At 38.9% G+C, this 27,054-nt stretch overlaps 2 protein-coding genes across 2 annotated transcripts in view; both read left to right on the plus strand.

Moving 5' to 3' along the window:
* Positions 1 to 17,760, plus strand: part of kcnk9 (potassium channel, subfamily K, member 9) — a 51,908-nt gene extending 34,148 nt beyond the window's left edge. The window contains exon 2 of the mRNA XM_020644122.3: positions 8,857 to 17,760. Within this exon, the coding sequence (XP_020499778.1) occupies positions 8,857 to 9,740 (884 nt within the window). The 3' untranslated portion in view covers positions 9,741 to 17,760. The remainder of the gene's footprint in view (positions 1 to 8,856) is intronic.
* Positions 17,761 to 21,267: 3,507 nt separating this feature from the next.
* On the plus strand, positions 21,268 to 25,317 carry LOC136177097 (uncharacterized). The gene is made up of 2 exons (XM_065948189.1): positions 21,268 to 21,395; positions 23,057 to 25,317. Exons 1-2 carry the CDS (start codon positions 21,270 to 21,272, stop codon positions 24,155 to 24,157), a joined length of 1,227 nt encoding a protein of 408 aa, XP_065804261.1. The 5' UTR covers positions 21,268 to 21,269; the 3' UTR covers positions 24,158 to 25,317.
* The last annotated feature ends 1,737 nt before the right edge of the window (positions 25,318 to 27,054 follow it).

Genomic DNA, 27,054 nt, shown 5'->3' on the forward strand with positions numbered 1-27,054 from the left:
ACAGTTATTACATACTTTTTGGATTTGCACCTGTTTTTAAAGTTTCATCATCCAAACAACCCAGTTTGTAAAACTAAAGAATACAGTGAATAATGAGCCTGATCCTCACTGAAGAAAGTCATCACCATTTTTTAAAACTCATTCTGCAAAAGTTAATGACAGACATTGATTTTGATGAAATCAAATCACAAACTCTGTGATTCCTCTCAGCTCTGCTTACATTTATGTTGGAGAAAAACATTACTCCAACTAAGAGGTAACTTTTTGCTTTAACCCTTGTGCTATGTTCACTTTTTGGACCCTTTGGTACTGTTCAGGTCGAATAGACCCGGCCATTATTGGGGCTATAAAAGCACTACAGAAATAAAAAAGATACTGAGAAATCCTTTACATATAGGTTATTGTCTTTATCTCAATTCCAAACAATAAAGCTAAAGTATGCGGAGACAAATTGTTTGCACATTTTCTATAAAGAATCAGAGTCATAAACTATATTTATATATCCAATATTTGTAATAATTGTTCAGCTGCCCCAAAGTGATAAATAAATAATACAGTTGAAGAAAGCACAATAAGCATCTGTTTAATAGTGAACAAAAACATCCTCTATCTGATATCTATTTAAATAATTCGGTCTCTCTAAATTTTTCTTGTCTGGCAAAAGAATTAGAATCCCTGTTAAATCAGCAACTGTGCAGTTTCTTATCTCTTAATGACATTTAAGTCCCCATCAATCAGGGTTAAAACTGGGCCATAGGATAATACCTGTCACATCCCTTTTAATAAATGACAGTGTGAACTCAAATGATAAAGGTACAACATGTGCAGCCTTCTTCATTGACCAGTGAAAGGCATTTGATTTTCCCTTTTCTTCAGTCATCTTCAAAAAATATATATTTAGAATACAGTAAAAATAATTATATAATAATTGAATTAGACTACAAGCTGTAGCAATTAAGAATTTGAACGACGTTGACTCACACTAACTCACATGGACCTATGTTGCTCAAGCTGTGGGTGTAGGCAGACATACAAAATAAGTCATAGTAAAGTGGATGGGAGCCAAACGAATGCTGAGTCATGCAGTTTTTGACGAGAGCTGCCTGCTATATTACAAATGTGTAAATATTAGAGACACTTTTAAAATAACTTTTGAGGACTACTCAGTAATAAATTGAATTTTGTGATGGCAGAACAAAGAAAGGTCCATTTTATAAGATATGTGCCCAATTTATTTGTTTGTAGCATTAGATTTAATGTAGTGATCCATGTTGTTAATGCACCATTAACACTGTAATGCAATGAAGTCCTTTGATCCTTCGTTCAGCATCTTTTGCACTACTCATCGCTGCACTATTATCTCATTTAGTCTTGCACATATTAGTCTTTGCTTATTTTGTGTTTAAGCATACTTGCCCAAGCACACATCGGACATGTGGCTGCAGGAGATTGGTAACCGTGAAGAGTTTAGATTGAGATTCCCCATCACACAGTGATTGTAATATTTGTCATTCATTTGCAGATGCTCATGAATTAAAAGCAGCATGACTGAAATACAGTTGTCCTTCTGAAGAGGAGTACAAGTGGCTTTTAAAGTAATGTCTTTACACTGGCTCCCCATCACTTTCAGAATCCAGTTTAAAGTTCTTATTATTGCGTTTTGAGCCTTGCATGGTCAAGCTCCAGCTTATGTTACTGAGCTGGTGAAGCCTTATAACACCAGCAGGTCCCTTAGGTCCTCTGACCAGGGTCTGCTGGTTGTTCCTCGCATGAGGCTCAAAACAAAAGGAGACTGTGCCTTTGAGGTTGTGGCACCTAAACTTTGGAACCATCTTCCCCCAGAACTGAGAGCCTTGACCTCTGTGGACACTTTTAAAAATCAGTTAAAGACCTTTCTGTTCAGACTTGCTTTTATTTTATCTGTCTGTATTTGATTTTATGTGACTGTCTATTGGGATTAACCCTCTGTTCAATTCTTTATTGTGAAGCACTTTGTGACATCTGCTCTTGAAAGGTGCTCTATAAATAAACTTTTCTAAATGACTTACTTACAATATGTAACTTTTCTGCCTCAAAATTGTAGTTTCAAAGTCGATCTAACAGAACAGGTACCTTTAAAAGGAAGAATAGGTTACCTTCCATGATCGCCAAAGTCCCCTGCAGGTGTCAGTTGTGTTTAATTCAATAGCACAGCTGTTAATCACTGCATGCCTGGAAAACTGTTATTATAGCTTTAAAATGATGTTTGTCTTTGTAAGTTTTAGGAAAATATTGTGCAATGGCAGAGTATTGAGCCACAGTTTATACCTCTACCTACTCCAATCGACACAAAAATATTTTCAGGAGGCACCTTGTGAAGATGTGTGATCGCACTTCCCACACTGGTGTGTTCAAACATTTAAGAGTGACTCAACAGATGTGATACAGAAAACCTGCTTAAACTGGAAAGCTCTGTGAGAGACCTTTCTGTACTCATATGCCCAACATTGCTGTTTTTTCGATCACCCTGAATTGTGAGGAAAATTAGACTCTATTCCATTGTTTTCTGTTTATCTCTCATAAAATGGCCTGTGGATTTAGGATTAATCCCTTTGAGAGAATTGCTTCAACTAACGTTAATGGCTTTAAGCTGCAGTTGTTACTACAAAATGTGGTTTTTATTAGCATTGTTTATTATAATTAAGGCTCCTTTAACTGTTAAAATGCACTAAAGGGGGCCATGAGGGATATTTGTTCCAGGAAAATCTGTCAGGAGACAATTTCTCAAACAGTCCTGTGAGCGTCACCACATTCAGATCTACGGCATCTCAATTAATGGATTGTGAAGCTCTTCTCTGCTGCCGACACACTTTATGGTTCCAGCTCGAGGGTGTTTTTGCAAACAAATCGTGTCTGCTGCAGCTCGGAGAAGAAAATAGATTGTAAATATGTTACTTCTTCTACGTCATTCCTTTACAATGCCTTGCGTTTACACACAAACATGACCCTCCATTTTCTAAATGTGTCTTAATATGCAGTATCTGATTGACCCCACTTTTCTTGTGCTTTCCCCCCCCCCCCCTTAACTATAGTGTTGTTCATATTCCACTGCCTTACACACTGCACTGAACGCACACCTTCACCTGTGCACACATAAACACAAAAGCACCTGTGCTTTGCAGGGCTCCGTGTGGCAGAGCAAATATGTCGGTTCCCAAGACAACAGCAGAGTCATTATAACAGGACAAACAGATTACACGGTGCAGCGTTGCCACAGAAAACCGTACATCCCATCAACGACATCAGAGAAATACTTTAAGGGACTGGCTTGGAAAAAAAGAAAATAACTTAGGTCATGATTCATTCCCCTCCTGTACCTGTTCATGGTAAAGAGATCATTTTCTTTTTCCTTAACAGACCACAGATACGATGGATTTTCCTCGAGGTGATGCAAGACTCCCCAGGGAGATTAAAGAAAACTGGAAAAGCTTTCATGATCCTATTTATTGTCTTTTATCAGTCCGTGATATAAAAAACAGGAATCGCAGCAATTTATCAAATAGCTAGAAATCGTTTTAGCAGCATTTTATCTGAAGCAATTGATTTATTTTGGAAGTAATATTCTTGCGTTTCAGACAAAACATCCAGAATGTGAGATGATGTAGAGTGAGAAAGTCTGCTCAGGTGGGCACTTTAGAGAACTGATGGGTCAACAGTTATCTACAGAAACTATCTGTCAGTTCACACATCTGCCTTCTTCTTGAATATCTCTACTACAACACACTACATGACTTTCTCTCTTACATCTGTGTTCTCCTTATTGCTTATTTCAATTATTTGCCACTCATCTCCTCTTTTTTTCTTGCACCTTAAAACACCATCCATACTAGGGACTAGGGATGGGCATTTTTTAAGTCATTTCTATATCTGAATACTCTCGTTATCCTTACCAGTTAATGATTACTCATAAATAGTGTATATTTTTGTATTGGCCCTGCCTTGGTCTTGGTCTTGGTCTTGGTCTTGTCTCAATCCCTAAATGTATTGTTCTTGTCTCGGTCTCGGAGCACTCTGGTCTCAGGTATGTCTTGGTCTCGGTTAGTGTGGTCTTGACTACAAGACTCATGAAACTATGTGTTTATAAGTGCTTTATAAATAAAGCTAACATTGTGTCCATTGTAAGACAAAAAATCGAGCTGAATTATTTAAAGAGACATAAGCTATGTCATTGGCTGCCTGGTGGTTCAGTGTTCAGTACTGTTGCCTCACAGCATGAATGTTTCTGGTCAAACCTCTACCTCTCTGTGTAGAGTTGACTTTTTTTGTAGACCTACACAAACCGTTTTAATGGCTAAACCCAAACAAACTGCAGTCATTTGTTAGGGTATTAAAACAACATCAACGTGAAATGTTTTTTTCTTCATTATTATTTCTTCTGTTTTTCTGTTCTTATAGTAAAAAAGCACAATTATAAATATCAGCACAAAAGCATAGCATGTAAACATAAAGGAGTTAGCTAGAAAGCTAACTTACACACATTGTGCTGGACAGAGGTCTCCTCAGTGACAAAGAGAGCCGTCTGGCACACAGCAAAACATTTGATGGGCTTCTAATTTGCATTTATTTCCCAACACAGGGTTGAACAGTAATTTGAAATCACAAAAAAGGACTTTACTAGCTAGTATACACTCTGTCTCTGTCTCATTGAGCTCCTGTAAATCCCTGTAATTATCTGATGAATATAGAAGCTATACGGCTTATAAAATGTAAGCTCAAACTCTGATGAAATGATCTCTAATTTCAATTTATAGTCCCAGACTTTGAAAATGTATACTATCAACCTTTGTCACAGGGACATATAGTCACTTATTTGTCAAAGCATATCAATAATTGACCATAACTAGGGTAACCCTGCAGTGGGCAGCTGTAGAACCAACATCTTATACACTGTGGGCTGCATGCAGCAGGGAGAGGCTGACGAGACGAGAGACATATTAGCCCAGAAACCTCAAATGACTCATACAAAAAATAAATAAATGAAACACCTCTGAGTGTAAAACACAATGCTGAAAGATGACCTTTCGGGAAGATTTGTGATAATCACTCTACACAGTCAAATTGTAGCACATGACAAATCAAATTTGTAATTTCTTTACAGCTGCCAGTGTAATTCATTATGTCCTGATTACTCTGCGAGAACAAATTTAAGCAACAAGACTCAATATCAATTAATTTGCCAATTTTGAAAGGAGGGAGAAAGACAGATGGCTGGTGGAATACAGATCTGTCCTGAGATGTGATTATGATTGCCATAAGCATATTTTGCTACATCTCGCACATGATGTTTAGCTTTGAAGGAGATTGATTTTCTCAGTGATTTACAGAAGTTTTTCAATATAACCTTATGAGTGAGTAAATCTAAATAAATTCCTGTGAGAAACAAAATCCTCTCATGTCGTCATTCATGGTAAAGCCAGTCACAGATTTGCATCATATAGGGGTTGTTTATCTCTTTTGCACAAAGTACCATACTGCTTATTATATATCTTTGTTGTATAAGGGGAGCAAAATGATGATAGTAGCCAAAATAATGTACGTATTGCTGCTCATAGTGCGAGGAATTCAATCAGCTCATTTGCAGTCAGCGCACATGAGCGGCACGGTGTGCTGCTGCTGACCTGCAGCCGATCCTTTAGCCTCCTGCACGGAACTCAACCTTAAAGGAAACGACCAGTGATTCTGCATCATTTAGAGCATTTAGAAGTCTGTGCCTACCATTTACCACAGCATGCCACAGCATTTTAAACTTTATTCTGCTTTCCAGACAGCATATAAGATTCATATAAGCTTGAATAGAATGAAACTTTCCTTAAGTACTGTAGATTATCAAACCACCTGAATACATTTTTGGACAAAAGTCTTCATTACCAAGTAAGACATTTGTGTCGTCATATGACATGAGAAATGAATTAAGGAGACATATGGTTGAACCTGCACTGCAATTAATTCGAATGCAATTTAAAAATATATATTTTTCACGATAGATGCTTTGGAGTTTCCATGAGTCTGTGTGCATTTTAATCACGTTTCTTTTTTCTCATGCTTTTACAAAAGAAATATAAAAAAAAAAAAAAAAAAACATGGGAAGGTTGATTCTTTGAATTATGGTTATTATGGTATTTGATTATTAAACGTGTTCAATATTCACGATCAGAAATCCTGTGGTGTTGGGAGAACACTGAGGGCGGAACTGAACAATAGCCAATAAGGAAGCAAGCTGACTGAAGCAGGAAGCACTGCAAACATTACCATGGCGACAGCAAACGCGAAGCATAAAGTTAAATGGACGTCATGAATTAAAGACCAACTTGTTGATTTGTGGGAGCAACACAAGTTATATTTCAAGGTGTCCTGTAAAACAAACCACAATCCAACTGATGAGGAAAGGAGCAAAATGTTTACCGTACAGGATCTACCAGCTAACAGCTAGCTACATTAAGCTTGACCGTCATGTTTGTTGCCTCTTAAAGGCTTAAAGTTGCATTTGACCACATGAGATTACACATTTTGATATTTGAGACTCTGGTTGTTGGTGAATGAATCGGTTAGTGTGTGGTGTGCTGAGTTGGTCGTCTCGTTGCACGCCACACACTATGAGATCTGAACTGTTAATCTGTCATGATTTGTCGTCATGTGCCATATTCGGTTAAAATTAAAAAATATATATTTCAGTGTGTGCGAAGCTTAAATCCAAATTAAAACATGTGGTGATATTTTTTATTATTTCTTAAAATGAATCCATTTCAGAGCCAAAATGATGTGAGCAAGAAGATGACACTGGATTACTCTTTCACTTATTTTTAGTTTTTTTGCAGCATTGACGAGTGTCAGAGTGAGATATCTTTCTATCACAGATTTAGCTGAAAATTAAGCAGCTCCTTCAAACCTAATGCTTCAACATGCCTGAGGAATGAGCTTCTCTTTTTCAGCAGACAGCAACATGCCTGAGGGGGATACTGATTTAACTGTTGGGTCAACGTGCATTTAAAGTGCTCTGAGTTGCATAATTTAAAAGAAGTGATAGACAATGCACAAAATGGCTACAGGTACAGGTATTTCATTTAATTTAATTTAAAATTCATAGCAGCAGGCTACTTCATGTCATGTTGTGTTCAATTCTTTTTACAGTATGTCATGTAATTGTAAAGCTGGATCATTTTTTTTTTTTTCTTGAGCAAGGCAAAGAACCTCCTACAGCTCTGACGCGCTCCCTGTGTTGCAGCCTCTCTCTGACATCTCTCCATTAATGCATGCATAGGTCCTGTTTGTGCATGTGTGTGATTGATGACCTATGTGTTTCCCCTCGGTGATTAATAAAGTATGTCAAATAAAATTCTAATTAAAAGCTAAAACAAGCTAATAAATAGATTAGCTGTAAACTGAAGACTTTGAAGACAAAAGGCCACTTTTTTTCTCAATTAACTCAGACAGATGAAGCATTTATGGTAATTCATGGTAAATGGACTTCAGCTTGTATAGATCTTTTCTAGTCTTCTGACTACTCAAGGCGCTTTTACACCGCATGTCACACCTACACATTCAAACACTGATGGCAGCGGCTGCTAAGTACCATCAGAAGTAACTAATCCCATTCACACACGTTCATATTCACATACGAATCTGCAAGAGCAATTCAGGGTTAAGTGTCTTTCCCAAGGACACATCGGACATGTTGCTGCAGGAGCTGGGGATTGAACCCCCAACATCCGGTTAAGAGGCGACTGACTGAGCCAACTGATAAGAAAAAATCAGTTGGTACAGAAAAAAGTAAACAAACCCTTCAGGATCAAATATTTAAATATGAGTCATTAAAATCTAACCTTTGAACCTTTGATACCACCATGCTAATTACACGACTGACACAGCGTGTTTATTGAAGTTCTATGCCAATAGTGCATATTGTACTTAAATGTAAGTGCTCTGGTTGCAAATCCGCTAGATCTGAGTTTTTTTTTTTAAGCGCATGACTAAACACATGCACGAGTGGGTAGTTAGCCATATGGGAAAAGACAGAATCAATATTTGAGAGCTCAAAACACAGAACTTGCTCAGGACATGTCTGAAATAGATAAGTTAAAGCTCAACACTGCACCAGAAATATTATGTCTCCTTCTGGGAGGTGGTTGTTGAAGTGATACACATGCCAACTGATGGTGGGTGTTTCTTGGCCAAGATTTTGGTGTTTAATGCTCGCAGTGATGGTCTGTGCTGGTGGAGAGATAATCAATATGACTCTCTGTTTTCAGCCCTGAAGATTTAAACGCAGTAGGCTCCATTCATACTGTAACTCCAAAGTAACTGTGAGTACCCAGCAAAGCATATCAAATCATTTATAATGCATTTGAAAATTACATCTAATTTAGTGTATACATCCTATTGTTGGCCACCCAGGTTGATTTTTATAAAGACTGTTTGTGCGTGAGTCAGCAGCTTGTGGTCTAAAGATAAAGTTTAATTAAGCTAAAAGCCTCACTGGCTCCCCCGTGACTTCTTTTCAATCCCTCCTCCAAACTCTTATACCTCGCCGGAAACTTTGGACTAATTGGACGCCCTGCTTGCCATAATCTTTGAGTCCAAATAAGATTAATGAGCGGACACATTTTTGTAGTGCGCACCTATTCAATACGTCTTTTTGCAGTGCTCGCGGACTCTTAGAGAACATATCTTGCTTGGTCATGTTTGTAAATACAAGCTGATGTGGGGCTTTTTCAGAGGCCGGTAGCTCTTGTGACCCCACTGCTGCTACATAAATGCCACGCTCTATGGTAACATGTTCCTACGTCACTCATTTCTTCTCTCTGTCTGCTCTCTTTTCAGGTTATGGGCATGCAGCACCTGGGACAGACGCAGGGAAGGCCTTTTGCATGTTTTATGCCGTCCTGGGGATCCCTTTGACTCTTGTCATGTTCCAAAGTCTGGGTGAGAGGATGAACACTTTTGTCAAGTACCTCCTGAAGCGGATAAAGAAGTGCTGCGGCATGAGCATCACCGACGTGTCCATGGAGAACATGGTGACTGTAGGATTTTTCTCTTGTGTTGGCACTCTGTGCATTGGGGCTGCTGCCTTCTCCCATTACGAGGACTGGAGCTTCTTTCAGTCATATTATTACTGCTTTATTACATTAACAACTATAGGCTTTGGGGACTTTGTGGCCCTTCAAAAGAACCGGGCCCTCCAGAAGAAGCCCCTGTATGTGGCCTTTAGCTTCATGTATATCCTGGTGGGCCTGACGGTCATCGGGGCCTTCTTAAACCTGGTGGTGCTCCGCTTCCTGACTATGAACAGCGAGGACGAGCGGCGGGATGCAGAAGAACGGGCTTCACTAGCAGGAAACCGAAACAGCATGATCATCCACATCCAGGACGAATCATTACCGCGAGGCAGGCGGCGGCGTGAACCGTATCGGGCAGAAGTGACTGATTTGCAGTCAGTCTGCTCCTGTATGCACTACCACTCGCATGACTTCGGCAGCTCTGGGGGAGGGATGGGAGGCTTGGGATGTGCTTTCTCCCATCAGAACTCATTCAGTTCGCAGCTGAATCCCAATCAGTACTTTCACTCGGTCTCCTACAGGATCGAGGAGATCTCACCAAGCACCTTGAAAAACAGCTTCCTCCCCTCGCCCATCAGCTCGGTGTCTCCAGGGCTTCACAGCTTCTCAGACAATCACCAGCTCATGAGGAGAAGGAAATCCATCTAAACCCTTACACACTGGACAAATGAGTTTCCATGTTTTATAGATAAGGTCAAACAATTGCAATGCTGCTCCTTACCAAAATCTAATTTCAGCACTTTTTTCCCTTTTTGGTTGTATGTAATATAAAGAAATTCATGGAAACAGGTGATGAACACAGCGTGGAACAGCAAGCGTGGACTAAATGGGATGCAAAGCATGAAGCATGGATGTCTATTTTTTCAAGAGATTTTCTCCATTTACACAAACTTTAATGAACTTCCTTCTTTCAGATTTACAGTACAATATTGATATATGAACTTTGGTTTCATACCAAATGATGCACACTTGGGGAAATGCTATTTTTAAAAAAGGGAGTATGCTTGTTTCACCTTAACTTGAAGAAAATTTTGCTGTTATGTACTACTCCATTGCCTCACTGCAGACAGAGATTTTCAAATGACTTAAAGCATCAGGTATTGTTTTCTATAAGCAATCATATAATTTAAGGGTCTCACTACGCATCAAGCCAAAATATTGTTGCCAATATTAGCATGTGCATTAGATGTCATTTACTGAGTGTGCCATGGTTTGTGACATTCTTTAGTCTTTTATAGAACAGCTGTATGAAGGGCGTCTGTTTGTCTTTGTTTCAAAGGATCATGCTGCTGTTATTGATATCTCAACCTCATATAGAATCTGATCTAACCACAAGAGCTTTAATTTCACCCACAGCCTTTTCATAATAAGAGATACCTGAACCTGTAGGAAAACCCCTCCTCCCCACGACACTGGCTTAAGGTTGTCAAAGTTTCAGATAAATTGATACTTTTTGATACCACATATTGTAGAAAAAAAACAATCTCTGTTGTAATAGTAATAATAGTATTGAAATGCAACAAAGTTAGAAAAAGCCTGTAATTCGGGGGCACCTAGCGGTTAGCGTGCATCACCCATGTACAGTACGGAGGCCAATTTGACCAACTGGGTGGCCCAGGAGCAAATCCGCCTGTAGTGGATTTCAGATCCCAATTTCTCTATCCCTGATTTCTGACTCTAGCCACTGTCCTATCTCTAAGATAAAGGCATAAAAACCCTAAAAATAAACCTTTAAAAAAAAAAACACACAAATCTTAAATCACATTTTAACCCAGAGCTACTGCAAACAAAATTGAGAGATTAGATTAATAAATTGGTGATTACTGACGCTTTAAGTCCTTTGGGGTCTCATAAAGCTGCAAAAGTTACATTTATGTCTCTTACAAAAAGATACAGAGCATAGGAGGGGACACGTTCTTAATTGCACAATGTTTAAGTACCAGATGTATTAAGACAAAACAATCTCTGTTATTTTAATGATTATTAGTGTCTAAAAGAACCAAAGCTCTAAAAAACTGCAGAGCTTCAGTCTTACTTTTTAAACTTAGCCGTGAGCGTATGACAGAGAGACAAGACAGAGAGCATCGGAGTCGACTAAGGAGGAGACACTGTCTGAAAATTTACAAATGTTTTTGTGCAATCTAGACCAAGTGCAGAAGTCGCAAGTTTTGGTGATTAAAAAGAAGAATTATTCCAATATACGGTGCCTAGGACTTTTATTGTTGTTGCCTTGGAAACAGATATCAAGATCATATCAAAGTTTAAAATTCTGGTATCATGACAAGCGTCCACATAGTACTAATTGTAGGGTTTTTATTATTGTTTTGTTTTCCTCCAATTGACATCAATATTGAATATTGGTTCAATTAAAGTGCAATCTTCTCTAAATAGACTTTTCTTTTACAACAATATTGAGCATCAAACAGGGATAACAGTATTGAACAAGAGGCAGGGAGACCACCTACTTCTTTCACTGAATGCACTGCAGCAGCACAGGGGTCATTCAGTGATTTACTGTTCCATTAAGTTGGCTACACACAAGAGACATAAAAGACAGAATGAATCATGCTCACATGGCAGCCCCTTTTGCCTCTGACATCATGTTCAGTTAGGAAGCTCTATTAATGTCATTATGCTTTAGCTACTACTGTGTTACAGGTTGTATTTAACTTTAAGGGAATATAACAAACTGTTATCATTTACCCACTTCTGTATGGGACAGGAACTGACAAAACAATGGACAGTGAAACCCCAAAGTAAAACTGGACCGTCTTTCAAGCAAAAACAACATATTTGAAAACCCACATGCTAGCATTAGACAACAGCTAACATCAGCATTAGAATAAGCCAAAGTGGTTGTATGCTTCCCAAGCTGTTGTCTAACGTGAGCTCATGTAGATTTATCTTACAAATATGTCCTGATATTTAACTATCCATTTTACTTTAAGTTACGGATCAGTTGTAAAGCCATGAATGTTAACAATTATCAGATTTATTATGTTTATAAGGTGTGCAACTTCGAAGACAGCACTACAATATCATAAAGCATTTGAGTTTTCTTTCCTGAGCATGACGTCAGAGGAAAGTGATGGTTGTATGAATATGGTGGTCAGTTTCAAGCCTTAACCATAGACTGTATATATAGTCAGAATGGGCCTCCTCCTCATGCTATACTGCATAAAGATAAAGCCTAAAGGGGCTTTCAAATAGGATTAATTATTGATTAATTAATTGTCCATGTGTTGGGCAATGTTAGAGCTATCTGAGCTGAGCGCAACGCAAGGTTGTGTGCTCAGAAGTTTAAAAAATGTACACTTGGGTGCTCTGTGACGACACCTCTCATTCAAAAGAGGGGTAAGATCAGATCACAACAAACAAGACCCACCTCAGACATTCTGTCGGTGTGATCCACTACCTGAAGTCTTTCCTCACTCTAGTGCAACTCCCCCCAGCAGGCTGTCAAATTACTCCCTACTCAGCCTGAAGTACACCTGGAAGTGGCCAGAGGCATTGAATACTTCCAAATCCTATCATGCCCTGAGGATTTCATGAACAATGCACCCTATCTGAAAGCACCTTTAAATTCCCTGTGACAGGCGCTGACATATTGCGAGTTTGGAGCCAGATTCTGAGCAACAGGGGTCAGCTAGAAGAGCTGTGATATTGACGTCACACTACGTCCACTAACAGAAACACACATTTTACTTAATAAAACTGATAAGAAAGCTCAGGTCTGCGGTGTCTTAGCAGAAAAGATTCTTGTGTTGGTTTGAAGAGAACGTAACCCTTTAGCATCAAATAACTAATTAAGTAAGAAAAGATGACTTGAGCACAAATCAGTGTGTCAATAACTCACTATAAGGACAAATTTGGGTTTGAGAAAAATACATTTGATATGTATTTGATTTTAAAGTTTGACCCATGTCCTATCTGTAAATATGGAGGGGGTGGGTTTTAAGACCAGTACAGCAGCCAGTCAGCAGAGGGAGCTCTAAATCGTTTGGCTTCACTTGAGGCGAGGAATTGGGCTGTCCATTCTATATACGTCTATATATATATACAGTCTATAGCCAATCAACAGTTTCGCTATATCATACAATGACATCATGAGGGTTCATTTATAAACATCAAAAACATATTAGTGCCTACAAATACATCAAAAGCAGCTTTCACAGCACTGTCTCCTCTTCTGAAGACAGTTCAACAGTCAGAGGATCAGGAGGTTATCTTTCCTTAAATAGCCCTCAAACTGCAATCAAATAACTCCTGCTAAACTCATAAGCAGTTCAATCCAGGGACATGCATGATCATGCGCTGAAGTCTTGCATTATACATGATGCATTCTTGCAGCAGCTGACCCTGAGTCTGCACACATTCAACCACGCAACAGTTTACCGTGACTGAAAAGCGTGCAGTCCCAAACCGACAACTCTTGCAATCAGGATGCACTTTGGAGCCATTAGGGGAACACAACCTGAGAAAGACATCATCATAGAAAGAAGCAGAAATAGTGAGTGTGATTAATGCGAGCTGACAGCTAAAGATCACTGATAAGAGAACTTAATAACAACAGTATGATCCTTTCAGTTTCTGTAAGGTAATAGAGAAAGAAAAGGAATATGGGTGTTTTATTTCTGTTTGAAAGATTTGATAAGTGCATGACCTTTATATGATGAATGGGGAAATGATTACAAAATAATAAGAGTATTTTAATGGCACACGGTCTTAAAGAATGATCCACAACATTAGCTGTTTAGAAGTTCTTAAAGGGATAAACTTGATTTCACTTGATATCTTTTTTTTTTTTTAACAATCTTTTCCCTCAGTTTTAAATGACTCCCCCCCCCTCTTTTTAACGATTTGAACAGAGCAGAGGAGCTGGCCAAATATATGAACGTATCAAATCATAATCTCAAAAAGTCCAGTGTTTCTTCTTGAGCAGATGTCTTAAAGCCCCTTTGCATTAAAGGCATAATTTATAAAAGCTACTGTACATGCTGGACATTTTTGACAAATTTGTGGATAATGTTGACCTGTTTTTAAGCCCAATGCACCCTTTCTGTCACAGATTACCCGAGGCTTGATGTCAGAGAAAACAGTTTTACTATCAAAGCTCCTAAATTAGCATGATTGAAGCGCTAAGTCAAGTAAATAGAGGTTTTTTTAAAAGTTTCACAAGGCTGGAATCTATTTTATTCCCTCACCAAGTTCCATTCCTCAATGGTTAATTTATCAATTCTTGCACCACTTTTTGGACTTAGACTCCCATCACCTGCAGTATTCTTTGCGTCTTAGTGTTTAGCAGACTTCTATTCATTTCCTTGGAAGCTTAGCATGCCTCTCAAGGCAAATACCACTCTGTTTTGGCAAGAGGTAAAATGCCAGGAATCCTAATCAGTCATGAAAAACATCACCAGGCGTGGAGTCCGAGATAAGGCCTAAAAAGCATTGTTCTATTATTGGAACTATACCGACTTATCTAAATATCCTGTAAAATATGTTTATAACAACCTTTGGAATAAAAAGGCCTTTTCATGGCTGAGATGCATATGTATTTTTACACATTAGCATACGTGCCTTGAAGAAACAGCAGTCAGTGTTTCTGTTGAAGTGGGCACATTTAACTCTGGTGGGTGCAGACCTGTTTGCGCTTTAGCAAACCTGTTGGAAGACTATGGAGGTCTGGCTTTGGGGCTTATTGCAGCACAGATGTGGTAAATGTATAGACACATCTAAGTCCATACAAACTATGTCACATCTCAACGGATACCTTTGTTCTATAACCTTGTACAAACCCTGCGCCAGAAGATTCACTCCCTTTGAAAAGACAAAATCAAATATTTAAAAGATAATTCCCTTCCACTCCATCTATTGCAACTTGGGTATCTTTTTTTGACCATCAATCTTCTCTGTTAACACACTGTAGTCTCAGATGTAATGGCTTGGATTAGGGAATGCCACAACATTGCTTATAAGACAAGCTTTGACTGGTTTAAATGTCATGCTGGATATATTTAACTGACAAATCCCCATAAAAGACCAAAACCAACAATAAATGTATCCTCATAATAAGAATGTCCTGTGAAGCGAAAGCCTGAAACAGCTTATTCATGGGTTAGATGAGCGTTATTGTTATCCCAAACTCTTAAAAAGACATGGATGAGCACACTGTTGCACTGCCTGACATTTTACATTATTAAGATGAACATGGGCTCTGCAGTTTATTTTGAGATCATTTGACGTATAAAATCCTCTTGTGGTAAAAGCTTGAAAGGCAATTTGCTTTTCTCTTCTGCTTGAATATCAAATGCTTAAGAAAACCGGTAATTACTGGACAAATGTTCCAGTCTGAATAACCAGCTTACATTGTCTACAGTTCAATTGTATGACCTGGAGAAATGTTGGAAGTAAACTCTTTTTGGTCATGTTTTGGTCTCCACCAACTCCTTTTTGTTGCTACTTTCATTAGCTTAAGTTATAGTTTATCTTTCTGCTGTATGGCACTCAACATGCATCACAAAGTGCTTTTATAATTAGGATGTACACAAAAAGTGAAGCTACCCTGTGGTTGCCAAAGTGAATCCTGCATTCTTCTTTTAATGTCCAACAACCCCATTGGTTGTGGGAAAAATAATACTTCTCACTTGATTTAACGATCCAGTAAAGACTTTTGGTCTTAATCACTAGTTTCAAGTTATATTTTAAAACAGATCAGTATTAATTTTGAAAATGATATACCCTTTGAACTATAGAAGACAAAGTGAAAGACATGTTACAAGAGGGATGCAGGTCCTTCAATCCATCTGTGTATCCAGCCATCTAATTATAAATTATGTCAAAAGGAATTAAAACTATAAGACAGAATGGATGTCAAAGTTGGCAACGTCTACTTCTGTTTCACAGTCTCAGGGCTTATCTGAGCTTTTTCTTTTCTTTTATAGAGGTTACCTCTGGTGACAAAGTTGTTGAGTGTTGGCTTGGAAACCAAAACACAAAAAAAGCCAAGGAAAAAGGCAGAGTTTGATGACAATTATTTGTGGGCTCATCAACATCAGTAAAGCTCCTCATTTAATCCATTGCTCAGAATTCCTCAAAGTATTGATCAGTGCAGCAGATTCAAGTCAGTCGGAACAGATTGACTTTGGATTGAGGGTCACAAAAGGGGTAGTCCTCCAGAAAGTAATAGGAGTTTGACTGGTGAGTTGCTTGTTTTGGTCTTTTCTTGGGATTACAAAATCCAGATTAATAGTGATCTACAGGGGACCTCACACTACATACCTAGTCCACAGGGGGTGCCAAGATCCACACAAAAGTAATGTTTCTTCATGTTATTACAGTATAATAGAATATCTAATGTTTGCATTTCATTGTATTTAGGTGACAAAATCCTTAATTTTCAACAATGTTTACTTTAGCCACGCTGTCAACCGAAGCAATAGAACATTCTAGTGAAAAATTCATTTTTAGAATTGTGTCTTCTGTCAACCTGACCTCTAAACTATGATCCTATCCACTAGTTTTAATCCTGTTATGTAACTTTTCACCATTGGACTTTTATGTCACAATTTTGTGTTGTTTCCTAAAATTGGTGGTCAAAATTATAAAAAAGAGACCCAAGTTGATATGAAATGGAATTATCCTTTAAACATGTCTAATACTGATGGGGTTTGAACCAATATCTACCTATAATAATGCCACTGATGGTAATCAGTGTTGTCTGCCTTCCATTCACTTCACAGTCAAACTTTTCCATGCAACATTTTTGGGGAATGTATCAGCCATAATGGATTTTTGATAGGAAGCAGCACACAAATGAACTCATTTGCTTTTCATGAGCTGCAAGACACGTCGTTTTTCATAGCCGTCCCACGTGCATACATATTACTCAGATTTGTCTGCCTTCATGCCACATGTCATATTGATGGTCCTCAGCTGAATGTTACCGTACAACACAGATGGTGCAGAGAAACAGCAACACAAACCATTGCCATCAACAGACTTACACCGCATCATTTCGTTTTCTCTCGTGGTTTCCTTCCATGTGGCATCAAACAACACAAACGTGAATTGATTTCCTGATGGTTTTTGACTGTCCTTTGTTTTGTTTTTTCCGGCACTTTGTACTTACCTGTGCTTGGCTTCCAGACATCCTTTACTGCATGTGGCAGTATGTGCTGGCCAAAGTGCCATGTTTTCCTATGACAGGGATAATGAGACATAAATTGCACTACTATCTGTGTAATACAATACAATAGAAAGGCTGTGTTCCATAACTTATATTTAAGAAAAATATCCTTTGCAATATAGGTTCTTCTATAGGTCTGATGAACAAATATGTATCATATCCTAACAGGAGATTACATCCTGGCTCATTGGCATCCATGTGGTCTGATGGTCATGTTGAACCCACTGATGTCCTCTGTCATAATTCTAAAACTGATGTCTGTACAGTACACTCCAGTTTGAGTCCCCTCTGTTTTCACCACACAGAGAAGTGATTGTTGAAAATTGTTCAGAGTGAAATGAACATTTTACATAACATTTTACATTTGTATGTTTTCTTTTTTTATGTGTGTGTGCATGATTTGGTGTGGATGACTCACTGGGTTACACAGCCTGGGTGAAGCCATAACACACTTGAATAAAAATGATGAGCCTCCTTCTGAAAGCCTCTGTCTTCTTCTAACAGCCCAACAACTACAGTTTTTTAAATTCACAAAACAGTTTTTCATTGTTGAAAATAATCTAATTCAGGCCTGAGGTTCAAGTATTACTTATTCATTAAAAAGACAGTTTTAGTGATTTCTAAATGTGCCCATGGCTGGTTTCTCAAGCTAAACTGATTCAGAATCACATCTGAATTTACTCTTACTTAAGGTACTCATTAACAAAACTATTGGGTATATTTCATGTACAAAGCTGGGAACATATTTTCTTTTTCATCTCTAAATCAAAAGGCTTTTTAAAGTCAAGTTTCAGTGAAGTGTGGCCCTCTAACATTTCAAGCAAAGAGGTGCCTGACCTCCAAGTGAGCCATGCTTGTAATAAAAAGAAACCCTGTAAGCTGAACTGAATCTTCTGAGTAAGAAATATTCAGACTTCAGGCAAAGATCACTTTGAGGTCAACCATAGCTTCAACAATAAAACACAATCTCTGCTATTTCAATTGCTACTTATGTTTTACGGATTCTACCATTGCTTTATTTCCCATGGTACTCAGTGTTAAACCAACGATTTATCATTTTGGTAAATTTGCTTATTTGCTGTATTGCTTAAAATTTGAACTCTTAAATTGTGTTGAATAATTGGACCTGTATGAAAAAGATCATTTTTAATTAGAACCTACTTTAGACCAAAAACATACCCATGTAAGTCTTTGGCCACCATTTTTAGAGTGCTTTCACACCTGGATCATTTGGAGTGGTCGTTTAGAAACAGGGGGCATTACACCCCTTGGGCTGTTGGACATATTTGAATACATCAATCGCACTTTGAACAACACAAGCAAGCTGAAATCGCCTAGACGAGGAGGTCCAGGCTCATTTCCAATCAAACCCTGGAGTGGTTTGTTTGCAGTGGGATCACAATTGAGCCACCAACTAAAGCAAATAAATGGTGGCTTCAGTCGTAGCTGTAGTTTTTTGCAGCAGTATTAGTAGTAGCAGTAGTACTGTAGGCTGGTTAAATATTCAGTAATTCAGCTACTAGCCAAATTGGATTATAACTGATGACCAGCATAAAAACAAAGATAGGCTAATGTTACTCACCGTCTCTATCCAGTTCAACATCAGCAGAACATCACAAGATTGGACAACATCTACTGGTTTAACAACTTGTTTGGTTCTGAGAATTCTAACCCAACTTGTTGAACAATAAGCACAATGGTTAATTTGTCCATCTCATCACTAGAACCTCCACTTTTGCTAAGCTGGCCTTGTACCTTTACATATCGCTATCAGAGTTTCTTGGCCTTTTCTCAACACTCCTCAGCAGACATAAAAAGCCCCTCACAGGTTATTTAACTTCTGTTTTTACATGAATGGTGTCAAACATTTGACAAATATGCCCATCTGCCAAAATTTCTGAGACCTTTTAACCTCCTCGATGCTCCAAAAATCAACCCATGACTCATTTTGTTGGTAGTTAACATTAGTTGTCTTGGAGCCGTCCAACATTGGCCAGCACACATGACATTTGTTTACCTACGCAGTGGGAAATGGAGGTTGTGACGCAACTGCATAAGAACAGCCCTCCATATGTGTGTGCATTGACCAACTTTACAATATTGCTGTATGAACACAGAAAAGACCCCTGGGGAAAATGGTATAATGTATCATGTTATTATCTGAGGCTGAACAAAACAAACAAGCTATATGGGGTAAGCATCATTAGATCCATCAGTGAACAAAAGGGGGGAAAATGTATGGAACACTTCAAGGAACCCTAAGCTGTATGTAATTTTAATTTTATATTTTGTGATATACTTGCAATACCCTTGGAGCCTTTAAATTGTAGTTTTTGGCCTGAAAATAGTCCAGCGACTGAGAAATTGCCCTATAAAGGTGCAAAATATAGGTATTGGTAGATAGGTGTCAAAAACCATTCACCAGCAACTTGAGGCATAAAGTGTTACTTACAGTATCACCAATTCTAACAGAATGTATCCGTTAAATGATCTCTACTATCCAGTCTTTTTCTTCTCTCCAAGTGGCCCATGTAGTGCAGCTGGGTGTTCAGTATGTGGGAGAATGACAAGGCAACATCCCTTTTTATCCCTCCCACACCGCAGTAATTATATTGTCAGCTGTGGACGGCAGGCAAAGCAGAGGGCGACACAATAAGAACAGTGGCAAAGGGGCGTTAAGGCCATCTCTTGGCGTCAAGCCTGTAATTTTGCGTCTCAAATGATCATGTAAGCTGAGCCAAATTGTTCTGCAGTGGGACCATCTCTACCACACCAATGATATGATGAAGCTTTGCAATAAGCAGGTGCTGACATGTTGGTTTTTTGTGGGGCTCGAGGCAAGAGAAGCAGACGATGGAGAACAGGAGATTTTCAACAATGATTGAGTCTGTCTGCCTGATGAAAAATGATGCAACTGTAGGGGGCACAACACCCTGCCAAAACAAGTCTCATCCATCGCAAGAAAACTCTGTGATAATCTGCCTCTAAACATAATAAATGAGGCTGACGTGGAAGCGATGGCGCTCAAACTTTAAAACAATCTGTTGTCTGAAAGTGATTAAAATCTGCAGACTTTCCTGTCGGCAACACAAATCACAGAATTGTCTATTCCTGAAGAGATTTACACAGAGAACTTGTACAAGAGCCAGGGTTTCTAAGAGAATATGATCAGCTCAGAATAAGTTCAACTCCAGTCAGATTTTTTAAATTTACATTTTTTGGCTTTATATGCCTTTCCTGAGAAAGGACAGAGGATAGAGTCAGAAAAAGGGAAAGAGAGAGTGGGAAATGATGTGCAGGAGCAACAGGTCTGACACGAACCTGGGCCGCCTGTCTGGAGGACCACAGCCTCTGCACATTGGGTGCACACACCAACCACCATGGCACCAGTGCCCTGAACTTTAACCACTCCTTTAGAAATATCTGGGGTTATTGGGTAACACTTATTTAGATCTGAGCCCTAAAATAACAAACCTTAGTTATAATTTAAATAAAAATAGCATGAATATGAATTCTGTATTATGTTTCAAATTTCCTGAAAATGATTTTATTAATGAAAATACAAATGTAAAATTCATATAAACAGAGTATGTAAGAACAAGCTTTCCATTCTAATGTTATCCATTGTTTGTGACAGAATGCATCATGAGGATTTGTTATAAGCTCTCTACATAATCAGTATGAAGGTGCATTCAGTGAAACGAGGTCTCTGGCACCATCTAGTGGCAAGTCAACTGCCAAATAAAAATACAACTCTTACTGCGTTTGACTCCATCATTATTACAAAGTGATCTGCCATTCATTCATGTTATGTCAATATATACAACTGATGTGCAGATGATGAAGAAAAACTGTTGTAAACAAAGCAAGGGAATGAGTGTGCATACTGACTAACCTTTAAGCTGGAGATCACCAGAGATCCCCGTGCTGTGCTGCGCTGCACTGCTGCGTGACCCTAATCTGCCTAATAACATTATGGCTTCTAAAACCTAATGGGTTGTACCTACTTGTCTCTGACAAGGTGGCACGGACATTATAAACACAGGGACGACAAAACGAATGTTCTCCCTGCGAGGAGGGATTTTACACAAAATCAACTGGAAATGTTTACCAAGCCTGTGAGTATATTGCATTTCAGCTACAAATAGTTTGAACCTTTTAATTGTTTGAAAAAAGCTATGGAATTAGCTGATGGTAGTCATAACATGCAATGAAAGTGGGAAAGGCATGTGCCTGTAGTGCAGTGTGTACAGCTTTAATATGTGAGACATTAAGCTAATAAGGAACTGATATAAGGGTCTCCTTAACCTCTGAATATTTCCAGAAGTAAATAGCAGTTAATTATGTTTATTTTTTGTGTGGACAATGATGCATACTGCAATATTATTATGAAGAGATCTTTACTTCTGAATTCATGCATAAATGTAGAACCTCCAAGATGTTTTGCTATCACTTCCTATCAGCTGTTATAAAGGGTTTGTAGGTGGTAACTAATAGCTTTAGTCAGGGTGAGTAAATCCCTCACAAATGCTAATTAAAACAGTAGTAAGCAGTTTGCAGGTGCAGCTGCTTTACGTTGTAGTAACTTGTTTTCTTTGACAAGCTCTCTAACAGCCTTACAGCAGACGGCTGAACCCCTACAAAACTTAGTGTTCCTACACTTGTTTGGCCTTTTTCTATTTATAAGGAAGTATTATCTCTTTGTCGGTAGTTATGAACAGATTTGCAGCTTCAAGAAAAGAAGCTTCTGGGCAAAAAAGTCAATGTGAATACAAAAAGTTTTGGTACTTAATAATTAATATATTTACTTCTGGTTAATATTTTCATCTTAAGACTTGATGGATGATGGAAGCAAAACATTTTAAGAAAATCATATTCTGAGTAAAGTCATTATTTTATGAAGAAAATGTTGACCCTTTAGTGATGATTTAAGAGTTTAAATGAGCAATTAAGTGTTCAGCCCTACATGCAAGAAAGCAACAGGTTTCCTGATTTGGTTGAAGCTTATTTTTTCAGGCAGGTGAATATATGAATGAAAGCTCCTTAAAGGAACTATGGTCCTGATGCTCTGTAGTAACCTTTTCTAGAAGGCAAAGCGTTTCACAGAGGGATTTTATAGACTATTTGAAGAGCGATTAAACATACAAAGCACGCCAAGGGGATTTTTCTTACCTGGTAACTAAATGTTGTTGGCCTTGTTATTGGCTTATTACACGTCTACAAAGCATTCATGAAGGATTAACTAACTAAACTTCAGGCTGTATTTAAAGATAGGGAAAGGGCAAGGTAAAGGTAGCCTGTAAACATATAAACCTTTCCAGGAATACTACACTTATTAAATTGGATTACTACGCTAATCACTACGCTATCGGTACGCTAATGTTTGCTTGTATGTTGATTGAGATCCTCATTTGATTTAGCCTAGAAGAAACTGCTCTTCCAAAGGTCCTTGCAGTTTACATGGTAAGAATACGCATTATTGACACATAAAGTTGTTTGAAATTCTCACACATCATACATAACATCTAAATAAATAAAACTAGAACAATGAGGATAATTTACAAAAACAAAAACCCAAAGAAAGCAGACAAAATAGAGGCTTTGTTTGAGTTAAAGTGTCATCATAGGTAATTTCCTGGAAGTGCTTGATTTATTTTGGAAAAATAAGACAACCTCCAGCAGCTTATTATTAGACGTGTAGGTAGTTTTATTCCAAGGAGCACAGACCACATTACCAGTGAGTGATTTGTGAAGAGTTAATCATTTCTCTTTTGTTCAGGGGGCTCTCCCACAAGAAGAAATGTTGGGCACCCAGGTTAAAAATACCATGCTGCATCTGAATGGTCAAAACCTCCGACTGGAAGCTAAAAGTGGCCGCAATTCAAAAACACCTGGCATCCATCTGTCATCAACACATGGAAGGGAGGCAGTGGGTCAGCTTACGGGCTGCTTGCCGACGCAGGAGGGCATGACACAGTTGGACTTGTTGCTGCTAAAGTCACCCAGGCCTGAGCTTGAGAGGGAGGCTGAAAATCAACCAGTGAGGCGCCCTCTGAAGCTCGCCCCGCTGGAGCTGACAGAGGAAGTGAGGGAGGCTCAGAGGCAGAAACTGAAGTTTATCGATCAGGAGGCCAAACCTGTTTCCTGTAAACTGGATGGGACAATGAAAGAGCCCTGTCCAAGGAAGGTGAAATCATGTGTAAGGCAGAGACTGGTGAAAGCTGCAGAATGCCCCTCTGCTTCTTTTACACCACTTAAGGCCCAACAGCAAAATCGATCCACACGGCCACAGCTGATTCGCTCCAGTCCCATAGAGCAGAATGGAAACAGACTTCTGGAGGATGTGGTGTGTCAAGGTACCCCAGCTCCTCTGTGCAGCAAGCCTGCCCCTCCCTCACTTTTGTCCCGTGTTAAAGCGCGGACTGCACGTGGCCCAGAGGTGGTGAGACAAAACCCCAACCCTCTCCAGCAAGAGATTGGGACAAGGCGGTTGAGGCTGAGGAGGGCAAAATGCCTTGAAGAGGATCAGTGTAATTCAAACACGTTAACTGTGGGATTATGTGCAGATAAAGTCAAGATGGCCCAAGGTGTTCAAGGCAAAGGGCAGCGGGCAGAGAGGGCTACGAAAGTCCAGCCGACTCCTGAAAAAAACATGAAAGAGCCTCTTGCAGAGTTTGGAAGCATCAGGAAGAGCAATCAAGAGGATTGCAGTCAGCAATCTGCGAGGTGCACTATGAGCCGCCAGTCGGCTGATGGTGCAAGCAAAGAACACGCACCAGATGGTGTTAAGCCAAGTGCTGCTAACTGGAGATTAAAGAGGAAAAAACCCTTGATGACCAAGCACAACAGTGAAGTCCCTCTGGATCCAGCAGTAATTTAATTCATCTTTCACTTTTGCTGCTCAGTGCTTTGCTCAATGATGTCATACTTGAGTCATTAGGAGAAACAGGTTCATACCAATTTTGGATGCTATTAAACGAATGAACCAGACTTTAGAGTGTACAGTCGTAACAAAGTAAATGTTGGAGTAAGATAATGTTTTCAAGCCGTGTGCCATTACTCACTTCTGCACAGAATAAGTCAGTTTCAAAGAGTTCATTTTTTTCTGTCATTACAAATAAATCTAATTTTGGAAATGTTTTCTAAATAGAAATGGTCCAGTCTGTTACATCAAGTCTAAAATATTTGCACCATATTCTCCATATTTAATGGAAAACATGATTTTTTTCACATAGCGTATTGCTCTAGATCTATTGCTGAGGGGTCTTCACACAGCATATGCCTGGCACAATACCACAGAAATCTTAGGTTCATTACTGGGCCTACAGACTTTCAATTGTGCTCCAAAAACAGAAAATAAAAAATGTGCATAATTTCATATAAGACATGTCGCTCTAAGTTACAGAATGTTCCATTAACAAATGCTGTTCCCCTGATCTGAGTTCCCGCTGATTCAATCATGTGAAACAGACACAGCACAAACCAAGGCTGCTGGCAGCCAGTGTAGTGATCCAAAACAATGCAACAGCGGGAAAATACCTCATGAAATGAAGTTGGAATGATGAATAATTAGAGGGTTTTAGACCAATTACCAATTGACCAACTTTTAATACTGGCTGTGATGAATAAATACAACACCTGTCGGTTAAATACTGCATTAAGGAATGAAAACTGTGATGTAAATGGTAGATGGACTTGAGCTTGTATTGCACATTTCTAGTCTCTTGACTAGTCAAAGCGCTTTTACATCCCAAGTCACATCTACCTATTCACACCCATTCACACACTGATTGTAGAGGCTGCTGTGGCTATTACATATCCATACATGGCCAACGGAGCAGCTGGACTAACTTGGGATAAAGCGTCTTTCCCCAAGGACACAAGTATATGTGGCTGCAGGAGCTGCGGAACGATGCCTCGGCCTTCCAGTTGAGAGACGACCAACTCTAACAGCTGATGCACAGCCGCCCCCTTACATGATGTCTATGTATGAATATTGAACCAATAACAAATCTGTTCTTCCTACTGTAATCCCTGCTAATTAATATTAAAGGTTTTATATTGTAACTTTCATAATAAAGAAAGTTACAAAGAAATTCAGTCCTACAATATCATTTTTAAAAGTAGGTACTGTAGTGGTTACTGATTTCCTTTCTTTAAAAAAAGCATACCTCTCTGCTGTTGTCTGATTGCCCTCCGCCCCCACCATGATCTCTGTGAAAGACTTGGCTGATGCTCAAGGTTCTCCTTGAACGATGCTTCATCAGACCTTTGGTCGTTAGCCAGACGGGCAACATTAGTTAAATATACCCAGGCTTAAAACAGGTCATTATGATCTCACTGTCTGTGTCATTAACACAATGCATGATTTATTTCTCAATTTATCCTTGACAAAAGAAAATGATAGTTGTCTCTTCAGAATGAAACTTTATGGAAGAAGATATAATAAAGTGTCTTCAAATGTTTCACTCTGAGGCATCAGACCAGAACACAGGCTGCGCACCTGTGGGGCAAAAGTAGAAAAAGTAACCTCGTAGGTAACCAGGTATCTGCACTCACAGATTGGTGTTTGGAGGTTTTCACGAGATGCTGCTTAAATGTCAGTTAAGCAGTTAAGTTGTAAACCCAAAAGATTTGGCATTACATTCCTTTAATATTGTTGGACATGAAGTAGATCTGTCTTTTGAGGCAAGAGCTAGTCATCCAGATGAATAGATGATCTATTTATTCTTAAAACAAAACATCTAAAAAATGATCTAACTCATCAGGGGAGATAAATGATGAATGTTTACTCTGTTGGGCTACTGGCTGCTACAATGAATTATGTATGTATTGCCCTGAATTCTGTGTTAAAAAGGAAATTAAGGGCAATACATACATAATTCAAATCCAAAGATGGTGCCAATTGAGTCCATTTATTTTTTCTTGCCCGGAGCATATTACTGGGTTTTAGAGTCAACCGAAAATGCACAGGAGTGTTTCTCCTGCTCCAAGCTCCTGCTCGGCTCAAACAGTTTACATGGTTGATAAATAACAGTTTTCAACTTTCTTTTCTCAGTGCCAGGCAAGTTTAATAACTATGGATTGATGTTAAACAGAGATACACACCATGTTATTTGCACATATTATATTGTGGAGGTCTACAGGGTAAATGGAAAAAGGTAAATGGACTTGAGCTTGTATAGCTCTTTTCTAGTGTTCTGACTACGCAAAGCCCTTTTACACCACAGGTCACACCTACCAAGTTATACCCATTCACACACTGCTGGCAGAGGTTGCTATGCGAAGTGTCCAACAGAAGTAACTTATCCCATTCATATGCTGCCGACTTTGGGGTTAAGTGTCTTGCCCATGGAGACATCAGACATGTGGCTGCATTAGCTGGGGATCGAACCCATGGCCACCTGGATGAGAGACGACCAACTCTACCGCTGACAAACAGTCGCCCCAAGAGAGGAAATGTTTCACTAGCTGCAAGCAAGACCCCACAAGGCAAAGCTGAAAGCAAGGCAGAGATCTCCCATCTAGCTGAGTGGGTGGTATCTAAAAGCATGAAGGAAAGATAATGCATTAGCACTAATGTAGCTGTAAATTTCACAGGATGAGATTGCTAACTAAAGGTTGAAATGAAATTCTATTTTTTTAAAACATCCAATTTCTATTTGGCTTCAGCACTAATTCACCCATTATTGTATTCAACATGTTTTGTAAGACAATCTCTCTGGTGTGGGAGGGTGAAAGCTGGCTGTCAATCAGACGACAGATGGCTTTCTAAAA

Source organism: Labrus bergylta, chromosome 19, assembly GCF_963930695.1.
Source record: "Labrus bergylta chromosome 19, fLabBer1.1, whole genome shotgun sequence".
Lineage (NCBI taxonomy): Eukaryota > Metazoa > Chordata > Actinopteri > Labriformes > Labridae > Labrus > Labrus bergylta.